The 19,455-nt window shown below is 41.0% G+C and overlaps 1 protein-coding gene across 2 annotated transcripts; it reads left to right on the top strand.

Moving 5' to 3' along the window:
- Positions 1-2,604: 2,604 nt before the first annotated feature.
- OSGIN2 (oxidative stress induced growth inhibitor family member 2) lies at positions 2,605-18,407 on the top strand. 2 transcript variants are annotated; one of them, XM_052703364.1, is made up of 6 exons: positions 2,605-2,812; positions 5,142-5,296; positions 8,638-8,774; positions 9,857-10,048; positions 10,608-10,699; positions 12,620-18,407. In XM_052703364.1, exons 1-6 carry the CDS (start codon positions 2,769-2,771, stop codon positions 13,662-13,664), a joined length of 1,665 nt encoding a protein of 554 aa, XP_052559324.1. In that variant the 5' UTR covers positions 2,605-2,768; the 3' UTR covers positions 13,665-18,407. The 2 variants fall into 2 exon arrangements, with proteins under 2 accessions (XP_052559324.1, XP_052559325.1); XM_052703365.1 differs by lacking the exon at positions 2,605-2,812 and adding an exon at positions 3,177-3,277.
- The last annotated feature ends 1,048 nt before the right edge of the window (positions 18,408-19,455 follow it).

The raw sequence follows: 19,455 nt of genomic DNA, 5'->3' as shown, positions 1-19,455 counted from the left end.
TAGTACACAGTAACTGCCTGAGTGCATTAACAGAAATGAGCAGAACAGGACATGTAAATCCCCTTGAAGTGTGATTACTGGTTGTATATGGGAGGATATTTTCTATGGCTTGGCATGTTTTATTCCACTCTCACTTGTTGTTTCCTTAGTTTTTAATTGTGTTTCACTTTGACAAAGTCACATCTGAAGGAAACATACCTTATCCTGATGCAATCACAGATTTAAAATAAATCACCACCAAAAAAAACCAAGACATTTGAGACAGCCATATTAAAATTCAGAATTTCAAGGAAACATAAAATTTTATTTCTGGGAAAATCATGTAATTAATTATAACTGTCAATGCAGAATACTATTTCCAGAGAAGATCTATGAGTTTTTGATGGGTTTATAAAATGCTGCTTATCCAATCTACCTCTTTTGTATTAAAAACTGAAGGTCCAGCAAAACATTTTCCATTTCAAATGTAAAAGTGTGCTGGGAAAACACGTATCTGTAGGTGTGGACACAGGGGCGGCTGTTTTTCTCCTCTACTCAAAATCATTTCCACAAGGAGAAGGGCAAAAATTAATAATAATGCCAGTCTAGCTGAAATTGTGAGTTATATTCTAGATGGCCAGATCTGCTGATGGGCAGAAATGACAGAGGAGGCTGTGACCAAAGGCTGTGTGATGCCTAAAGCTGAGTACGTCCTTCATGTGTCAGCTTCAAAATCAATGTCATCTGACCCTACTGTCAGATGGCGTAGAGACACTTGAAAAACTTTCTGCTATAGCTAATTTTCTCAAAACATGAGGTTTCTGTTGTATATTTTCTCTAATTTGTTGCAATGAAGGACACAATGTTAATAAAACAAGATGAATTATTCAAGTGGGTGTTATCTGGTAAACCAGTGAGTTCTTCATGTACTCTCCTGAACTGAAAACACTGTGTTTTTAAAGGTAGTTTCTGTTTAAAATCCTTTGAGGAAAAAAAAAAAGAAAAAAAAAAAAAGAAAAAAAAGCTAAAAGCAGCTTCATCTTCTTAATTCTGGTCTAAAGATGCATGACAAGCACTGTTAAGTAAATGTGAAGAGCAGTGCGTTTCATTGGATGTGTTTTGTACTTGCTAAAAAGAGATTTTACATCAAGATTTTCTATCTCCTCAAAACACAGGAAATTAAACTAGCACAGAAGGAAGCACATTTCATTGTGAGGTTGGTCAACACCCAGGGAGGTTGCTCAGAGATGCTGTCAAGTCTCTGCCCTCGGAGACCTTCAAAAATTTGCCTGTGCTGTCAATTTTTTGAGACACCAGCTGGATGTGGTCCCGGGCTGCAGGTAACCTTGCTCTGAGCAGGGACTGGGCATGGGGAACTCCCAACATCCCACTGACCTCAAATACTCTGTGATTAGAGGAGGAGAAATATACGACTTCTCCCAACCATGCACACCTGTGAAACATTTACAATGACAAAAATACAGTTTAGCTACCATTAAATATATGAAGCATTCAGATGTAGATGGACATTAGCCAAACGGTGCCTACAAAGTTTGTAATATAATTAGATTATATTCTGTTAGATTTCTGTTCTGCTAATACCCACATGTACATTTGCACAGAATCATAGAATGGCTTGGGTTAGAAGGGACCTTAAAGCCCATCCAGTTCCAATCCACTGCTGCTTTGCAGGGCTGCCACCCACCAGCTCAGGCTGCCCAGAGCCCTATCCAACCTAATCCCAAATGCCTCCAGGGATGGGACATCTGCAGCTTCTTTGGGTAACCTGTGCCAGTGCTTCACTGCCTTCTGCATAAATGATTTCTGCTTAACATCTAACCTAAGTCTCCCCTCTTAGTTTAAAGCTATTTCCCCAGGTCCTATCGCTATCTTCTTATGCAAAAAGTAGGACTCCCTCCTGTTTACAAGTTCCCTTAAAGGCTGCAATGAGGTCTCCCCTCAGCCTTTCCTCCAGGCTGAAGTAGCGCAGGTGAAACCTGACTTTACCACAGAAGGAAATACAGGACAGGACACGGGGCTGTAAGATCACTGTGACAGCTGTTGGCATGGCAGCACTGGGTCAATTCAGCAACAGGAAAGCACTTCCTTCTCCAAACACAACTGCTGTGGCTCTTGACTCAAAAACTGAGCACGAAGATGGGAAACTTCTCTCAAGTTTCCTGCGGAACCACAACAGCGGTTCCCGCGATACAACAAAAGGCCTAACGGGTTCAAGCGCCAGGCCCGGGGCATCGGGAACGCACCGCGCTCCGCACCTCAACGCTTCCTCGCGGCGGCCACAGGTGTGCCCGCGCCGGCGGAGGAGGTGGCGCGGCCTGCAGGGAGGGCGGGGACATCCGCGGCAGGGGAGGGGCTGCGGGCGGCTGTATGGCCGCGGTGGGGAGCGGGCCTCATCTTTTTCTGGGGGCTCGCTGGAGGACGATTCTCCCCGTCCCCCGCGGGGCGCTGAACGCGTCCTTCTTCCCCCACCGTTGGGCGAAGGGTTCCGGCCGCTCCCTCAGCGGGCGGCCGTGGCGGCGCATCCCCCTGCGGGGCGGGCAGGAGGAAGCGCGCCCTCCTCCTCGCTCTCCTCCCGCTCCTCCCTCCCGGTGCTGGCGGCGGCTCCTCCTTCCGCGTGTGACCCGCGGCCGCCTGCGAGCGGGGAGGAGGCGCGGCGCGGCCCCAGTGTGGCGACGGCGGGAGGAGGAGGAGCGGGAGCCGAGAAGCGACGTCCCCCAGCAGCCCCGCCGCCGGGCCCCGCCGGCGCCCCGAGCCCGACGGAGCCCCCCATGCCCGTGTGGTGCTGCCGCTGCTCCTTGGCCGGTCCCGTTAGGTGAGGGGCGGCGCGGCGCCGGGGCCGCGGCCTCCGCGGGAGACGTGTGGAGCGAGGGGCGGGATGGAGGGGCGCCCCAGCCGCGCGGTCACCTTGGGCAGCGCCGAGCCGGGCAGCGCCGAGCCGGGCAGCGCCGAGCCGGGCAGCGCCGCCGCCGCGCGGGGCCGTGCGCCGTTCCTCCTCCGTCGGCGCTCACGGTGCCGCTCCGGGCACCGCGCGACCCCGCCGGGAGATAAGAGCAGCCCGCCGGCGGGATGTGCGCTTGGCACCGGGTATCAGCCGTGTGTGCGTGACGAGATGTCCGTCAGCCGCGCGCTGCGGTCAGCCTGCTGCTATGCACAGCGTTGCAGGGGCTTTGGGAACTGCTCCGTAAGAAAGGCTCCTCCGTTAGTAACTTGGAGGGAAATAACGGCAGCTGTTGCGAACGGTTTGTTCTCTTCCCGGGGAAGATAGCGTTTACGTATGGTATGTGTTTTCCTGCTCTTTTCCCACGCTTCCTTTAGAAATATAATTAATTGCGAATAACTGATAATCAAGAGCGAAGCGCCAGCACCGGGTCTGGCAGCCTCGCGTCGCTGCGGATCCCCGGCTGGGGGCTGAGCGCAGGCCCTGGGCCGGGCTGCTGATACCGGTCCCCGCCATGCAGAGCTGGATGCGAAACCTGGTGCTTGTTGCTGGGCCGTTGCTCGCGGCTCAGGGGCGGCCACCTCCGCCATCCTAATTCAGGACCTTCCCGAGCTTTGCCGCGCTGTTCCTAAGAAGCAAGGACGCGCGTCTGATGCGCACTGCTTCTGCTTCGTGCACGTGATAGCTGAGGAGCTGCTTGTGTGTGCAGGCAGATCTGCACAGTTCTGTGCTGCGCAAGAGAGATTTTCAGCCGGTTTCAGCCTTCCATCCTGCGAGGAGGGTGTGTTGAACCCCCTTGCTCTCTGCCAGTCCACCTGCAAAGCACAGAGCACTGCTGCCGTAGTGAGCTCGGAGTGCAGGCTGGCAGGTAGCGGAGCCTACCTGTACCTGCCTAAAAAAGCAGTGTGGTGGTTAAATACCCTCTCTATTCACTTCAGCTTGCAGTTTGGGCTTTAATGCACACCTATTGTGACAAGCCAGCGCACAGCTGTAATTCAGTGAAGTCACTGATTTCCAACTTTTTTTTTTCCTGTAATACAGGAAATGCACATGTGAAGTTCTCACTTCCAGAAGTAAATACAATTTCAGAATGGCTTCCCCCTTTTTAACCAAGAAGTGACTGTCACGGGGCTGGGTGACAGTGCTGGTACTGCTGTGCAGCTCAGTCTTCAGTTTTCTGTCAGGCTTTGGGAGCATCCAGCAGACCCCTCAGGCCAAGGGAGCTGATAGGTTGGGACGTTTTTAATTGAGGAGTTGAGCATTTTAAAGATTTAATAAAAGCAGATTTTTAATTTGCCATTGCCTTTTAAGCTAAGCTGATGAAATGTTTGCTTCTTCAGTGACCTGGAAAACTTGAGTAGGTGCTCATAAATAATTAAGAGGCAAGCAGTTTAAAACATGTCTTTAGCATAGATGTATATGTAGAGCATGAAGAACTGTGAGAGGAAGCTAGCTTGGTGTTGCAGAGAGAAAGCTGACAAATTAAGGAGATGACAAGTGGTGGGAGCAGTCTGCAATGCAGCAGCTAACCTATTGGTGCACAGTAATTACTTGCATTAAGTTTGTTGTTTGATTCCTTTTGTAAAAGACTTCCTTAATGTGGTTAAAACCACCATAGGATGCACCTAGGGTTACTAGAAATTGCAGTCTCTCAATTTTTCACACCACTGCTGACTTTTAGGTTTGCATCTACCTGATCAAGAAAGTGTTGGTGTAAAGTCTTGTGTGCTGTTCGGCAGGTAGGAAAGTATGTAAGGGGCTGCTGATACATCTTAGCTTCTCACTCAGTTTTTGGTTGGTCTCATTGTTGTTTGTGGGCTAGGTGGGGGGTGTCTCCACTTCTGATGGGGGTAATGAAAAGTGAGCTTTTCTGTGTGGTGGATCAAAATAATGCTCGTTGGTTATACGTTGGTTTTGTATAAACTGAATTGGAAATCTGTGTCTCTGTGGAGCCATCTGTCCCTTTTTATTATCTTGCTATAGACTTCCTAGGAGAAAATGGACTTGGATTTACTGTTAGAAAACTGTTCTGGAGAGTAAAATTCTGTAGACTGGATGAAACATATCTATTTTAGTCTATTTTTTGTTAATTTTGTAGCTCTTCAAATAAAGCATTAGAAGCAACTTTATTTTGACAAGATTGTTTTGACTCCAGTACAACTGTTATATTTTCAGTTTTCTTCCATCTGTCCTTCTCAATTAGGAATTACAACAGCTCTGAAACTGAAGGACAGCTTCTGAATTCCTTTGGCCAGTATTTTGGTGACAGCCTTGGGAAGAAGATAAAAAGAATGCCTTTATTAGAAGAAACTGTTCTGCCTGGAGACTCTCTTCTTACTCTGCCTGTGGTAATAATAGGTGAGTTTTTTGACTCAAAATTCTCCACTGCTACCATTCCCTTTATAGGCTTGCTGTGTGAAGTCATTTATCGCTAAATGAATAATGCTTAACATCCTTACAGTGAAGGTGCTTATTACAAAAAGAGTTATTATGATTAACAACAGTGCCATCAGATTATATTGAAGTTCTTGCAACCAGAGTACATTTGAATTGAAATGATGATCTGGCAAATGGAGCTGCATTACTTGGCAGCAGATAGATGAGTCTTAGCAGCACTGCTTGGATTCAAGCATTGATCTCAAAGGGCTTGATTAACATGGTGCTGTGTCTTCATCAGTTTGCATGGAGGTTGTTGATGCTGTGGCACTAAAAATTTGTGGAGTCATGCAGGATGGTGAAAAGCATAATATAAAGTGTGTGCTATGTGTATTGGCCAGACGTTAACCTGGTTTATTAATTGGTTTCTCCGTTGCATCTGTCACTAATATCTGAATGTTGTCCCATCTTTTACTAAATCAATCCATGCCAGTTCAGCCAGTTGAGAACAATGCGTTGTAGTCTTGATGAAACAGTTAAAGGATTGTAATTGTAAAATCTTGCTGAATGACAAGATGGCTCCCAGGGTACACAGCATAAATTGGTTTGTATTGGGCCAAGGCTCTTGAGCAACAGCTATTCACTAGCTCCTTACTGCCGTGAGTTGATGAAGGGTTAAAGAAAAGATCTGAAATAAAAGAGGCTTTCAGAAACCTCCGAAGTCCAAAGCTGTTAGGACTATAGCAAATCAACACCTTTAATTGTGCATGTAAACAGGCAGAGAAATTCCAAAGAACGATATTTCAACATACATTCATGTTAAATCTCCACAACTCAGAAAGATCAGTGTTTGTACAGTGCACGTTCTCAAAGCTTTCTTCACAATGGCTTAAAATAGTGGTCGTGGAATGTATTTTATATGAATGTGACAGACGTGAATCACTTGCTAAATTCTGCATCACAGTTGAAGAGCAACAGCTTCCTGGCATTTCATCAACCTTCGTTTAAGTTTACCATATGGCTAATGACTCAGTTTTCACTGTTTAGCTTTGCAAATATGTGTTATGCAAATACCTGTGCTCAATACTTACTTTGTCTACAGTGCCTTCCTCTGTGCTGATACCAAACACAGCTGCTTTGAGTATTTCTACTTGGGAGGGGGAAAAGTTACCCGAAAGTTATTTCACACACACATCTGAGAAATGTCTCAAGTTTATCTTCCTCAGCTGCATGTTATCTCTAATTCGTTTGCTGCCTTAAAAGATATCTACGTTGATCTGTAATGTTATGGAACACCACTGTTTTTCCCTCATACATGTGTATGCACAAATAGAATCTCTACTGGCTTAATCTTGTGTGCTATTCCTGTGTAAGTGGAGTTTAACATCTTTAAGTTTCCTAGAGCTGTCTTTTCATTGCACTGTTCTAACAATGGGGAGGAAAAATATGGCATAGTTCATTAGTGACTTCATAATGGAGTAGCAACTTCTTTTGCCTTCTCTTTAGCTTCACCATTCCATTTCTCCCCTGTATGATGCCCAATTTAAGATCAGATTCTTAGGTTTGTGCTGTGCAGTGTACTCTAATACTTCAGGGTGTACAAAACTACTCTGATAATATTAAGTAACTGCTGTGTTGTTCTTGTTTTGCTCAAGAGAATGGGAAGAAACTGTTAAATTCTGTTTGAATGAGGTAAAATTGGTAAATTTTGTGGTAGAGAACATCTAGAGAATGTTCTGTGCTAAGCTTTATCATGTGCACTGGTTTTGATCTTAACATGTAAACACAGTGTGGTCCTATTTTCATCCAAATAACAGAGCTTTGCAGGGATCTTTGAAGTTGGTTATCCACTTCATATTTAGGTACAGAAAGGTGAACTTCATCTAGAAGATGTCTGTGGTGGGAACTCGCCCTCTTTCTCTCATTCTTTCCAGTGCTTTATGGTTTTACAATGCTCAGGCATTTTAACACTTTTTTTGATGTCCATATATTCACACAAAAGCTGCGTTAAGAGCCCTTGAGGCACTCTGCAGCCTGGGTTATTTACTCAGGTTCTAGACCTGGGAGTGAATAGGAAGGATGAGGTCTGAGCAAACTTGTTGGGAAATATGGAGCCAAAAAATCCAGCAAGTGGGAAGAGGAGACATGCACTGCCGGAGTGAGATTGGAAATACAAGATACAAATGGGTGTGTGAAGATAATGAGGAATAAGAAGCAAAGGATGAACTCTTGAGATCAGGAGTTAAAATAATACAAAGATCTAGCATCTTAATGATGAGTGCTACGTAGAACCATGAATAAATTGGTAACTTCAGCATCAGATCTAAAGTGTGTAGTAAATGCTACGTGTGCCCCTCTGGAAGAAAATAAAGACACAATACTGAGTAATGTCTCAGTGGGAGAACACTGCTCACTACTTTTTGTTCAGTTAATGAGGAAAACCTATCGAAATAACTGCACATAGTCACATGTTTACAGTCTGTAGAAAAGCACATACTTTTCTGATATTAACTTTCCTTGGATTTTTATATTTGACTTCACAACATTAGTACTACTTCTATACTCATATGTTATTGTGATCCTGTACTTAATTTAATGCTAATCAAACACTTTCCTTACAGTAATGTCTTGGCCCCATCCATTTTGCACCTTTTATAAAATAAGTTCATCTATTAATGGCAATGATTTGTGTAAATTATAGAAAGCCATAAAACAAAAAGATGCTTGAGTTGATACTGTTGCAGTAAAGCATAATGCTGAATGTGGTTTGATGCAAGTTTTTTGTACAGTGCTACATATGTACTATGTGTGTCAGCATCTACTTTGTTGTGCTGTGTGTGTGATATTTCATTGTCTTGGATCATTTTAGCTTTCTGCTCATCTTTTTTCTTTTATAAGACCTAAAGAGCATATTCCCCAGCTTGTTTCTGTTCTGTGTTTTACAGTACTTAGTTCAAGTGTGAATGCAAAAATGCAAGATGGAAATATTCGGGTATTTCTGTGATTGACAAGTAGAGCAGATCTTATCCATCAGATCATTTGCATGAGAACAGTGAACTTGACGTGCTGAAATATGAAATCCCTTTATGTACTTTGTTTCATAGTGCTAATTGTCACACACATTTTTTCTTACCTGAAAACTGTGCTTGGCTCATCTGGAAGAAGTTTTAGGGTAGATGTTATTTTACTCTGATAATTATAAGTTGCTTTGAATTGGGATGGTAATGCATTATGCCACTTCACTGTAACTTTATTGCTGCTTGTTTAATTACTTAGTAGAAGTAACCTAAAGTTTCTAAAGCAGTTTCCTCTTTCTTTAATAGGAAATGGACCTTCAGGAATTTGTCTTTCATATCTACTGTCTGGATACAGGCCGTATTTGTCTCCTGAAGCTGTACATCCAAACCCCATTCTCCACACAAAATTAGAGGAAGCCCGGCATCTTTCCATTGTTGATCAGGTAAGCCTGTTTTGCAGTCTTGTCCAGCTCTTTTCCTACAAACTACATTATGAAACAGTTGTCTTTAGTGAGCCGATCTGAAATGCTTTTGTAACTTACGTAAGTAGTGTGTAGATGAAAAAAGGGCTTAATGTTCTTATCCTGCAAAGAATGAGACCACAGTACAGCTCAAGTAGCTGTGTGGCCTCAGCCAACTAGCTTTACCACTTGACCTATGCTCTTCTTACCTGCAAACTGAAGGGCAGCGCATACCTTCTTCAGTGTCTCATTAGCAGATTATATATTTGGCTCTTCCAGATGAAAAATGGTACGTTCTGAGAACTGCTTATCTTAAATGTAAGTTAATTATCTTAAATATAAATAAATAAATAGCAGATTGCAGAAAAATATGTAGAAGTAGCCTGCTTAGCTAATCATGTTTCCAGTGCAGTGATAACATGCTTCTGTTGATTTAAATGATCTGAGGCTCATGATCCAAGGCTGCTATGTTTGTGAAGGTGGTTTGTTTTGTGGCTCTAGAGATCTTTTTGTTTGTGGTATTTTGGGGTTTTACAATCTGCCTTTTGTAATGATATTATCGCTTGCCAGAAGCGTCAAAAGCACCACTATGTCAGTGAGGAGCTGATGCAGGCCTTCCAGCTCTCGTGTCCTAGAATGTTTGGGTGCAGCTGTGTGGTGGTTTAAGGCTGAACACCACATGCTGATAACATGCTTCAGATATGTGTTGAAGTTACATGACTGGAAACACTAGTGATTCTCTGTTAAAAGCAGTGCAGTATCAGTAAGTATAAATGTTACCAGGTTGCTCTGTTCTCTTTGTCCCAATTTTTAAAACACCACCTAGCCCTGCATTAGTAGTATGTTATTTTCAAATGAGGCATGTGTACTATATTCAGAGTTACAGGAGTAAATCATAGCAGTTATTTCTAAACTGTTTTGATTGTGTTTATCTATAAAATACTTAAAATGCAACTTCCACTGACTGTATTTTCTGCGTATCAAATTCAATGTCTGTACATCAGAACAGTATGATAAACAGTAAAAGTTAGGTAAATATATAAAATTTAACTTTCTTGCTTCAGGATCTAGAGTACCTGTCTGAAGGCCTGGAGGGACGCTCTTCAAACCCAGTTGCAGTGCTCTTTGATACACTCCTTCATCCTGAAGCTGACTTTGGGTATGACTACCCATCTGTTTTGCACTGGAAGCTGGAACAGCATAATTATATTCCCCATGTAGTGCTTGGTAAAGGACCACCTGGTGGGGCTTGGCATGTGAGTAAACATTTCATATCATGACAATTTTGTGGTTTGGGACTTTTCTTCGAACGGCTGTTTTAAATGTCAATGATGGCAATTGCAGTTTCCATTATCAAAGGTCAAGTATGTTAAAGATTGGCAGAGGGATAAGTTATTCTTTAATTTTGGGGATTGTGGCCATAACTGCTGTCTTTATTATTATTTTAAATTATAACAAAGGTTATTCTCTAACTTTTCTCATGTTGTTTTCAGGTGCAATTATACAAAATCTTAAATCTTTAAGATTTTGGCTGCATCCTTTGCTTTAATCTTTTTTTCTTGTTTCAAATAACAATATTTTTAAGTAACCTTTATTTTCCCTTTTGCTTGTCCTCTCTTTCTACTTTTTTAGATCACATAGTTGCTCATTAAAACATCTAACTGTAGGGCAAAAATATTTCTTCAGATGTATTATGCTCTATTTTTATGTCGGTCTGAAGGAATACAGTGAGAAGAACTTTGCTGTTTCACATAAAAGTATCTATTAGGAATGTATCTGGTCATCTTGTTTTTTTGTTTTTTTCCTCCACCCTAGGCCATGGAAGGCTCTATGCTAACAATCAGTTTTGGAGACTGGATGGAACTGCCTGGACTCACTTTCAAGGAGTGGGCAGCTAGCAAGCGCAGGTAAAGATACTGCCTAAAGTACTGGGAAATAAGTTGTAAGAATGCAGGTAACTGTTTTAAGAACTGGAAAATATTTGAGCTTCATTCTTTACAGGAAAACTTCTTTCGTTTATTAAATTGCCTAATGGCACTGGAAATGATTTATGTACTCTGGTGGAAGAAAATTGACAGCAGTTGGCCAGAACGATGGCTTTCAGTGCATCAAAATATGTATGTGTTCTAACAGTGATGTGTTTGAACATTTCTCAAATAAGTGCTGTTACTGTAAGCTGATTCAGTCATTCAAAACCTACCAAAGTATACCAGAAGTTCCTCTTTCAATGTGGATGTTAACTTGAGTAACTTAAGTTGCTGTGGATACTCACTTGCAATTCAGGAAGTCCGTACCTCTCAGTATTTACTTCACAGACAAAGCTGTAGCATCTGAAATGTTACAGTCTATGAACTGTACTTTTAAGAGAATAATTCATTGCTTCCCAAAGTTACTTTCTTGTACTAAGTTCCTTGGAAGGCAAGTTAAAGCAAAAACACTGTTTTGTACAATCTGTTGGCTTTTACTTTGAAGCTGCGATTAGTTCCCAAAGATCTGTGTCAACAGATGCGCTCTGCTTAAGCCTGTTCTAAAACAATTTTTCCTAACTTTGTTCTAGCAAAATGAAAGGAAGTTGTTTTGACACATAGGGCAAAAAAGTAGAAGGATTTCTTGGGCATATGTCTTTAAGAGCAGTGTTACTCATTTCAGGACAACACTTAAAATGAAGAAACTGTACCTTTGTTCTGTAATAGCTTTCTTAGATAATAAGGAGACAAGATTACTGTCATTAACTGAAATCCCATAAGCTACTTATTATCTGGAGCTAATTTGTTTATATTATAATTTTCAACAATACTATAAAAAGAAATGCTGAACTGTTTCACTACAGTTAAACAGGCATAATTAGAAATATCAGTGATAATTAATGCTTACAGTCATATGAAATGGTGTTGTTATAGCAGGTGTCACACTGACATTCATCCTATCCATTAAATACCTCATTAGGATTTTCAGAGTAGTAACCTAAACTGAAAGCACGTATACTATCTTTTTAACCATTGAGAATAAGCAACCCAGTCTCATGTAAACACGCTTCTCAGCTTAGTTCAGTGGATAACCTGTTATTTGCTACTGTTTCTTTTGGCTTTTCCTGGAGCTTTTTTCTAAAGAAGCAAACAGATTCATTCAATTTCTCAGACAGTTTAAATTTTTTGTAAATAGGTCAAACATAAGATAGTATCAGGATTCCAGTGCAAGAATGCTTTTTCTTGGACATCTGGTCATTGTAATCCTGTTCAAATGTGTATTAAGGTTCAGTGTGATACTTTATTCACTCAGGTAGGATTTAATTCTCTGTTACAGAGCTACTTAATTTGAAACTTACTGAGCTTATCTGTACTCACAGGACAGTGATTTGTTTGAGTTAAGCCCTTTTCTTCATTGCACTTTACAATATACCGAACCTACAGTTTCAAATTTGGCTCTTAGCAATTATGATATTTATTTACTTTATTTTAGTGGTCATTGAGTGCTGTTTTAGCTGGTGTTCTACTGTAGATGGTCATGATGTTAAAGTGAGTTGTAAAACACTTCCATATAGACCGAAGTAATACTGCAGTTTTCTTTTTGATTTGTTCATCACCTTAGCACTTATTATAACTAAATATTTACATTGTTTTTAAAAAGAGATAGCTTGTCTCTTATGTCAGGAATCAAGAGAGCAAATAAAGCAAATTGAGTGAGTTTAAATATACTGAACTCCATATCAGTTACACTGGGCAGATTCAGTGCTCTTAAATCTGACTGTTGTGTCGTAGATCATAGTTGGATGTTGAAAATATTGATAAGGTCTTTATATTAACTGGAAACATTCAATTTTGTTTCAGAAATATAAAGAGTGACCGAGTAATGCCGGAGGAAATAGCTTGTTACTATAAACACTACGTTAAAGTCATGGGCCTCCAAAAAAACTTCAGGGACAATGTTTACATAACATCAGTATCCAGACTTTACCGAGGAGATGATGAAGATAGAAGTCAGCTGAATGAAAATATTCCAACGCAGCATTTGGAAATGGAAGATGGACAGAAACCACTGATGAAGCGAAACTGGGAAGTCAGAGGTTATCAGCGAGCAACAGATGGTTCTCATGTGCCCTTCTGCCTCTTTGCTGAGAACGTGGCTCTTGCCACGGGAACCTTTGACTCTCCTGGCCGACTGCACATTGAAGGTGAAGATTTTCCTTTTGTCCTTCATTCCATGTCTGACTTCGGAGCTGCTGTAAGCAAAGGAAAGCTACGTGGGAAAGCAGACCCTGTGTTAATTGTGGGTGCTGGACTTACTGCAGCTGATGCAGTACTGTGTGCCTACAATAACAACATCCCAGTAATTCATGTGTTTCGTAGAAGAGTTACTGATTCGAGTCTGATTTTCAAACAATTGCCTAAAAAGCTTTACCCTGAGTACCATAAGGTCTATCATATGATGTGCACTCAGTCACATACTGGGGACTCTCATCTGCATTCTCCTTACACTAGTTTCCCTGAACACAATGTACTTTCCTTTAAGCCTGAAATGAAATGTGTTCTTCAGAGTGCCTCTGGACTGAAGAAAATCTTGAAGTTTTCTGTAGCCTTAGTTCTGATAGGTTCTCACCCAAATCTCTTCTTTTTAAAGGACCAAGGACATAGCATAGGACATCACTTAAATCAGCCCATCACGTGCAAAGGGAATCCTATTGAGATAGATCCATATACATACGAATGCACTAAAGAAGCAAACCTCTTTGCTTTAGGTCCCCTGGTGGGAGACAACTTTGTACGGTTTCTGAAAGGAGGTGCATTGGGCATTGCACGATGCTTGGCAATAAGACAAAAGAAGAAACATGAATTGATGGGAAGTGAGGATGGAGGAGGTGATGGGGTACCATAAATAAGGCATTAGAAACTTTTCACATATGGAACTAGACTTAGTCTAACAAAACACTCACTGACAGCAAAAGTTGTTAGCAGTCATATTTCTGTATACAAGTAACCTGTGCTTGTATTGTTTGATAAAGGATGCTGATACCATAATACTTCCTTTTCAAAATGCAAAGATTTGATCTGCTGTTACAACTGATCTCTATCTACTGGAATTAATTCCAGAGAAACAGAAAATGAGACTAACTCTTACTGACCTGCCTGTCATCTCTTGCTCAGCTGAAAGAGCAGACTTCCTCTGGGAAAAGCAATGCCTGCCAGTGTGGGTTCATCTTTCAGTGTCAAGCTTGACAAAATATTCCTATCCTGAAATTAACTTCAAAAAGCAGAAGGCTGTTAGTAGAAAGTGATGCTTGGTCCCAGAGCAAATTTGGAGCCTTTTGAAGTGGGAATTTTATTTATTTGCCATAGTAATACTTGGAATGAGCACTTACAAAATGGTCTTTACTATACAAAGGATATTCCGTAAGCAGAGAGAGTCCCAAGAGAGTCCCAAGTGACCCAATTTGGTAATTAGAATAAAAGAATAGGCATTCGTGTTTAATCTTCAGTGCATGATTTGACAATCCATTAATGTTTTTTTCATGCAATGCCTAGATTTTGGTGAGTAGAGAAAGACGTGACGTGAGATGTTCCCCTGCGGTGATATGTACGTTCTGAGAGAACTCACCAACATAAACAAAAATAAAGTACTGATGTAAGTGCTCTTATTACAGTGTCAGTATAATGAATATTTAGTGTACCGCTGCAAAAGACTACATGAGAAAGCTTTTCAGCTTTTTGCCTCCTAGCTCAGGAAGACTGGGATCACTTGAGTGACGAAGGTGGGTGATAGGTGGTAGTATTTCCCATTTGGCCAAATACTGGTTATTTGCAGCCTGCATATTTTTAAAATGTCATGGGAAAGGATTATATCCTATAGCCAGCATAACAACAACAAAAAACAAACAACGACCATACTTTGTACGAAGGCTTACAGTTTGCTGTAAGATATAAATATTTAACGTGTAACTACCTCTGAAGTTTTACATTTATCCTCCATAACATAAGGTCTAGATTTCATTTGTTGGATTTTTGTTTGAACTTGCTCTAGAATTATTGGCTATAGTAAGCATCAGCTCACTGTTATTCCAGAACTCACAAATCCAGTGCTTCAGTTCATTACCAAACACTTAGAACGGGTTAATTCGCAGAATAACCTGGGTAGACTCTTAGTTTATCATTAGCCCTTTTCTGTGTTAAAGAATGTCATGTTCATGTAAGGTATTGTATTTGCGTGATTGAAATCTTCATATCAGAACTTAAGTAGATTTTAAAACTGAAACGAGGTTTAGACTTGGTCTGAAACTATCAGTGCTTGCTGGTATCCCAGCTCACTTTCCCAAGTTATAGATACCTATAGTGACAAATGCCTGTTTCTGTGCCAGCTGAATTACTGAGTTCTGTGCCTACCGTCAGCCTTTATGTACCTGAGGAAGGTAATCAGGCTTGGATCACAGAAGTTAAAGTCAAAAAGGCTGAAGTATGTGAGGATTAAAGTGAGTTTTTTTTTCAATGGAAATCCAAAATTATTTATGAAGTGATGCTACTACTGACAAATTTTAGAGATAATTGCTGAAGTATAAGGAGGGCAGACTTTGTATTTGCTTTATTGCCTACACAATTGAATTCAGCTGTACGTTTTCAGTGGTGGAGGTATTTTTAATAGTGACATTTGGACTGGTTTTAATTATTCTAGGTTTATTTTGTTGATAATTCAATTGAGATTCTATAATTAGCCTTCATTAGTGAGAACTGTATATATACATCTATCCTAAATCTGTGCTACCCAATAATTTAACTATGAATTAGCATTGAAGTGCTAGATTTTAGGCTGCAGGTAATAGAACTGGATATTTTAGAACTGCTTAATACTTGCTTACAAAATCTTATTGCAATTAACATATTGAGAATATTTCTACACTGTGATTAAATTCCTTCAGTTTTGTATAAGTGGCCAAGCAGAGCATATTGCAGCACATCAGAGTACTTGCCTTCATTACATGAAACAAAATGCCATCAAAACACAGGAAACAATATACTTAAAAACTTGGCCAGAAGGATAAAAGCTCTTGACTGGCCGAATCTCCATCCTCAGCTGCTGCATCTGCTAATTGGCTGTGTTTGTAGTGAGGGAAATATGGTCAGAGGTATTTGTTCTATTCTTTGTACAGGTGTATTTCACAACAGCATTTACAACATCTTGAGCCTTAGCTGCTTTTCTGTTTTCCTTAGTATTTCTAAGATGAAAATTCAGGAGATCCTTTAGTTTGGCAGAGGAGTTTATTCGGTGGTAACTCTTGTTAGGCTGTCAGTAGAAGAAGAAAAATAATAATAAAAGCCTTTAACTGAAGGTGTTCCAAAAAGGCACCCTGTTTTTTGTTTGTTTGTTTTCTTTTTCTAGAAATTGCCAGTTCTGAAGTTTCAGCCAGACATTTGGGTTTCTGACTTTGGCTGCTTGGTGAGGTTTCCGTTTCTCTCCTAGATACGCTGTGAGAAAAAGATATGCAGAAGTTGATGCAGTTAGGATAGCTTTTCCGTAGGACAGCTTTCCCTAAAGAATTGGATCACGCTGCATTTGTGGTGGATTAGATGGGAGCACCGAATAGGTACCTTTGGGGGAAACATGTTGTCTCTCAGTTCTCAAATATATACACATTTAATATATGTGTTTAAATTTCCTTTCTTCATAATAGTTCCCAAAGGGAAACTTTGCTTCCTTCAGCATTTCTTTCAGTGAGGAAGGCAAGTTTTCAAATACTGTACATTAAAAAAAGGTTGCTTATTACTGAAGCTTTATTACTAATATGCAGAAAGATCATAACTGTTAGCTGAAGAAATTTTATTTAGATTTATAGAACTTCTAATGGTGCAATAACCATGCTAAGTGTTTTCTAATAGGCTGGTGGGAAAATGTCTTTTGTAGTTGTTCTGGGTTCTTTAATGCTGAATACATCTCCAAAACTATTGCTAAGATTAATTAGTTTCCAACTGTGTTGAACTGGGACTAAGATGTGTCATAGTAGGTTTCCTAGTATGTGATTATTTAATGATAGGCAGTTCTGAATGAAGGTACCTAGGTGGATGGTAACAAATGGCATGGTTTCTGTTGGCTTCCAGTGGCTGATGGATGAACTTCTGCTTAATTTGCCAGGATTGGCTTCATTTTACCTTGGCAAGTGCAGAAATCCACAGTAACATCAGGCTGTTCTACCTCAAGAGGAAGCACTGCCTGGAGCTAGCAGCCTTGGTTTTCTGCTGAACATATGGAGAGAGTGTTGGACCCAGATGCATAGGTTGCAAACAGGGCCTATATGCTGAGTAAAGGACACCAGAGAGCATCCCACAGCTATGGGTCCCTGATCCCCAATGCTGCAGGGGTTGTTGGGAGGTGTCATGTTATCCTTGCGGCCTCTTGTGTAGGCACTCTTCAATTAATTTCTTTGTGATGGTTGCCTAATGAAAAATAACAGTCTGGTAGAAGGAGATGGCTGTAGCTTTTCTCTTGCAACATTTAAACTGGGAAAAAGATGATAGACAGAAAAATGGAGCACTTGGTTTAATTTCCTACAGCATTGAACAGACCTAGACTTTGAGGCAGGCCTGTCTTGCACAGGCAGTTGGAGAGAGAAGGAATTTACCTTGTTTTTAGGTAACTTGCTCTTGAGAGACAAAGAAAGGGTGTGAAATCTTTCAGCTCCCAATGATTTCATGCTAATTAACAAGTAATGACCAGTAAGTAACAATAGAAGAAAGCAGTAAAGAATCTGAGCAACGTAAACTTAAAAGCCTATAGGTGCAAAAAGAGCCCACACGGTGTTAGAGCGTAGTGGGCTCCCATCCTCTGTAAGGTTTATGCTGTTACATTTTTCACTTGGCTAATATTTTAGAACCATTTGGCTCTGATTTTCTGTTACCAGTGTGGATTATTTGGTGAGGGTTAGAGCCAGATGGGAGCATAGTAGCCACACTGGCGGAAGAACTTTCTGGATATTCATTTTCCTTGCACAACCTGGAAGAGAATGCATGAATGCATGCTTTGTTTGAGGTTACCACAATGCCTGGTCTGTTGAGCAGAAACAAAGGAATCTGAAATGCCATTGACAGAGGAAGGCTTTGGTGACACCGGGTGACAAAGTTAGACACTGCTTTACAAACAGCTCTTTCTGCAAGACAGTACTGTCTTTGGGGGGTAATATGGTACACTTGTAAGATGTCTGAGCTAATCCTCAAAGCCTGAATTGCACTAGGAAATGTGAAATCACACATTCGGTGTAAGGAACAAGGATTGGGTTGAAGTAGTGATTGCAGTAAGGCTAAGCACTCTTCCAGGGATGGTTTTGTCAATGCAGATTGAAATGTTTCAGGCTTAGTGCCCTGATATCATGTTGCACCTGTCTGCATGCTAGTGACTTTATAGCAGTGATAATTTCTTACTTAAAGGGCATATTAAGCCCAACTCTTACTGGAAATTCAATAAATTTACATTTTCCTCCCCCATCTCTTCATGATGAGATCAGTGGCAATGTGCATGTATACAACCATACTGCCTGTGGTGGATGCTTCAACCAACTAAAATTTAGCATAGTTCCTGGATGCCCCTGTGGACTTGCATCTATTTAAAAAAACAGTACAGAATCCTGGCATTTTTTTTTTTTAAAACTTGGTATATAAATTAGAATGTTGTCCACAATTCTAGAGGAAAGGAAGTGAAAGATTTGTAGACTTTCAAGGGGATGACCTGAGCAAAAGGAAGAGTTTCATGTTTAATGGTAGGACCAGCTGTATGAACGCTGAGGTGCTCCTTTTCAAAATCCTGTCGCCTCACATCTGTTTGGCAAAATTTTGGAAAGTCATTGCTCTGGTATTGCCCATTCCTGTTAGATCTGATGCTCTGGTTGTGGATTTCCTGTTCTAAATGAGCTGAAGATTTATATTCACTCACCCACGCTTCCTGCTCTCATGCAAGGCAGCTGGAGCTTGAGGTACCAAGTAAACATTACAGTGCGTCAGGCTTCACTATTTCTGCTTTTGCTGAAGTACGTTTAGGTCATATCCTTTTTTAGAAGTTCAGTGTAAACATAACACATAGATGGTATCTGCTGTCAGCTGAACTAGATTCTCCTTTGAGTTGTGAGTAAAACCTCAGTTTTGATGAGATGATAAACTTTCCCAAGGCTTGCATACAAACCTTGTTTCATCTTCAGGTGTGAAAACTGATGGCAGATGAGGGTTCTCCACTTCCTTTGGTCTTTCAAGTCAAATTATATGTGGTGAGGCAAAATTGTATGGTGTTCAGGAGGAGGAAATTATATTGATCTGGTGCTGCAACTAATGCTTGAGAAAGAGAGATTCTGAGGGTCAGAGATGAGGTGGAATGGTGCAAACAGTGTTAAAGCAAATGGTGGGGCATGCTGCTGGCTGGGGAGATACAGAAATGGTAGGGATATTGGAATGTAGTGATGGTGGTCATCAAAACTTGTTAAGAGGAGGTGTGAGGGGTATAACAGTAAGGAAGATGATACACGTGTGTTGCTGTTTGGTTTAGGAATGAAGATACTAGAATGAGCAGAGTGCAGTCAGATGAGGCCAATTTGTGATTCAAATACAGGGTATGGCCAAATGACTGGGGATTCCACACACTGAATGAAGCAAGAGAAGGGCAAGGTGTATGGGGGGGAAGTAAGGGGGAGAAGATGAAT

The sequence above is a fragment of the Tympanuchus pallidicinctus genome, unplaced genomic scaffold (assembly GCF_026119805.1).
Source record: "Tympanuchus pallidicinctus isolate F22 unplaced genomic scaffold, pur_lepc_1.0 scaffold5, whole genome shotgun sequence".
Classification (NCBI taxonomy): Eukaryota; Metazoa; Chordata; class Aves; order Galliformes; family Phasianidae; genus Tympanuchus; species Tympanuchus pallidicinctus.
The sequence above is the reverse complement of the archived record's forward strand: the minus strand, read 5'-3'. Positions and strand labels throughout refer to the sequence as shown.

What these genes read in the sequence shown, in the direction of transcription:
- OSGIN2 (XM_052703364.1), top strand. Translation starts at nt 2,769, where the DNA reads ATGCCCGTGTGGTGCTGCCGCTGCTCCTTGGCCGGTCCCGTTAG. An exon ending in ATCTTTCCATTGTTGATCAG is followed by an intron (nt 8,775 to 9,856) that starts GTAAGCCTGTTT and finishes TTCTTGCTTCAG; the next exon opens with GATCTAGAGTACCTGTCTGA. An exon ending in TGGGCAGCTAGCAAGCGCAG is followed by an intron (nt 10,700 to 12,619) that starts GTAAAGATACTG and finishes ATTTTGTTTCAG; the next exon opens with AAATATAAAGAGTGACCGAG.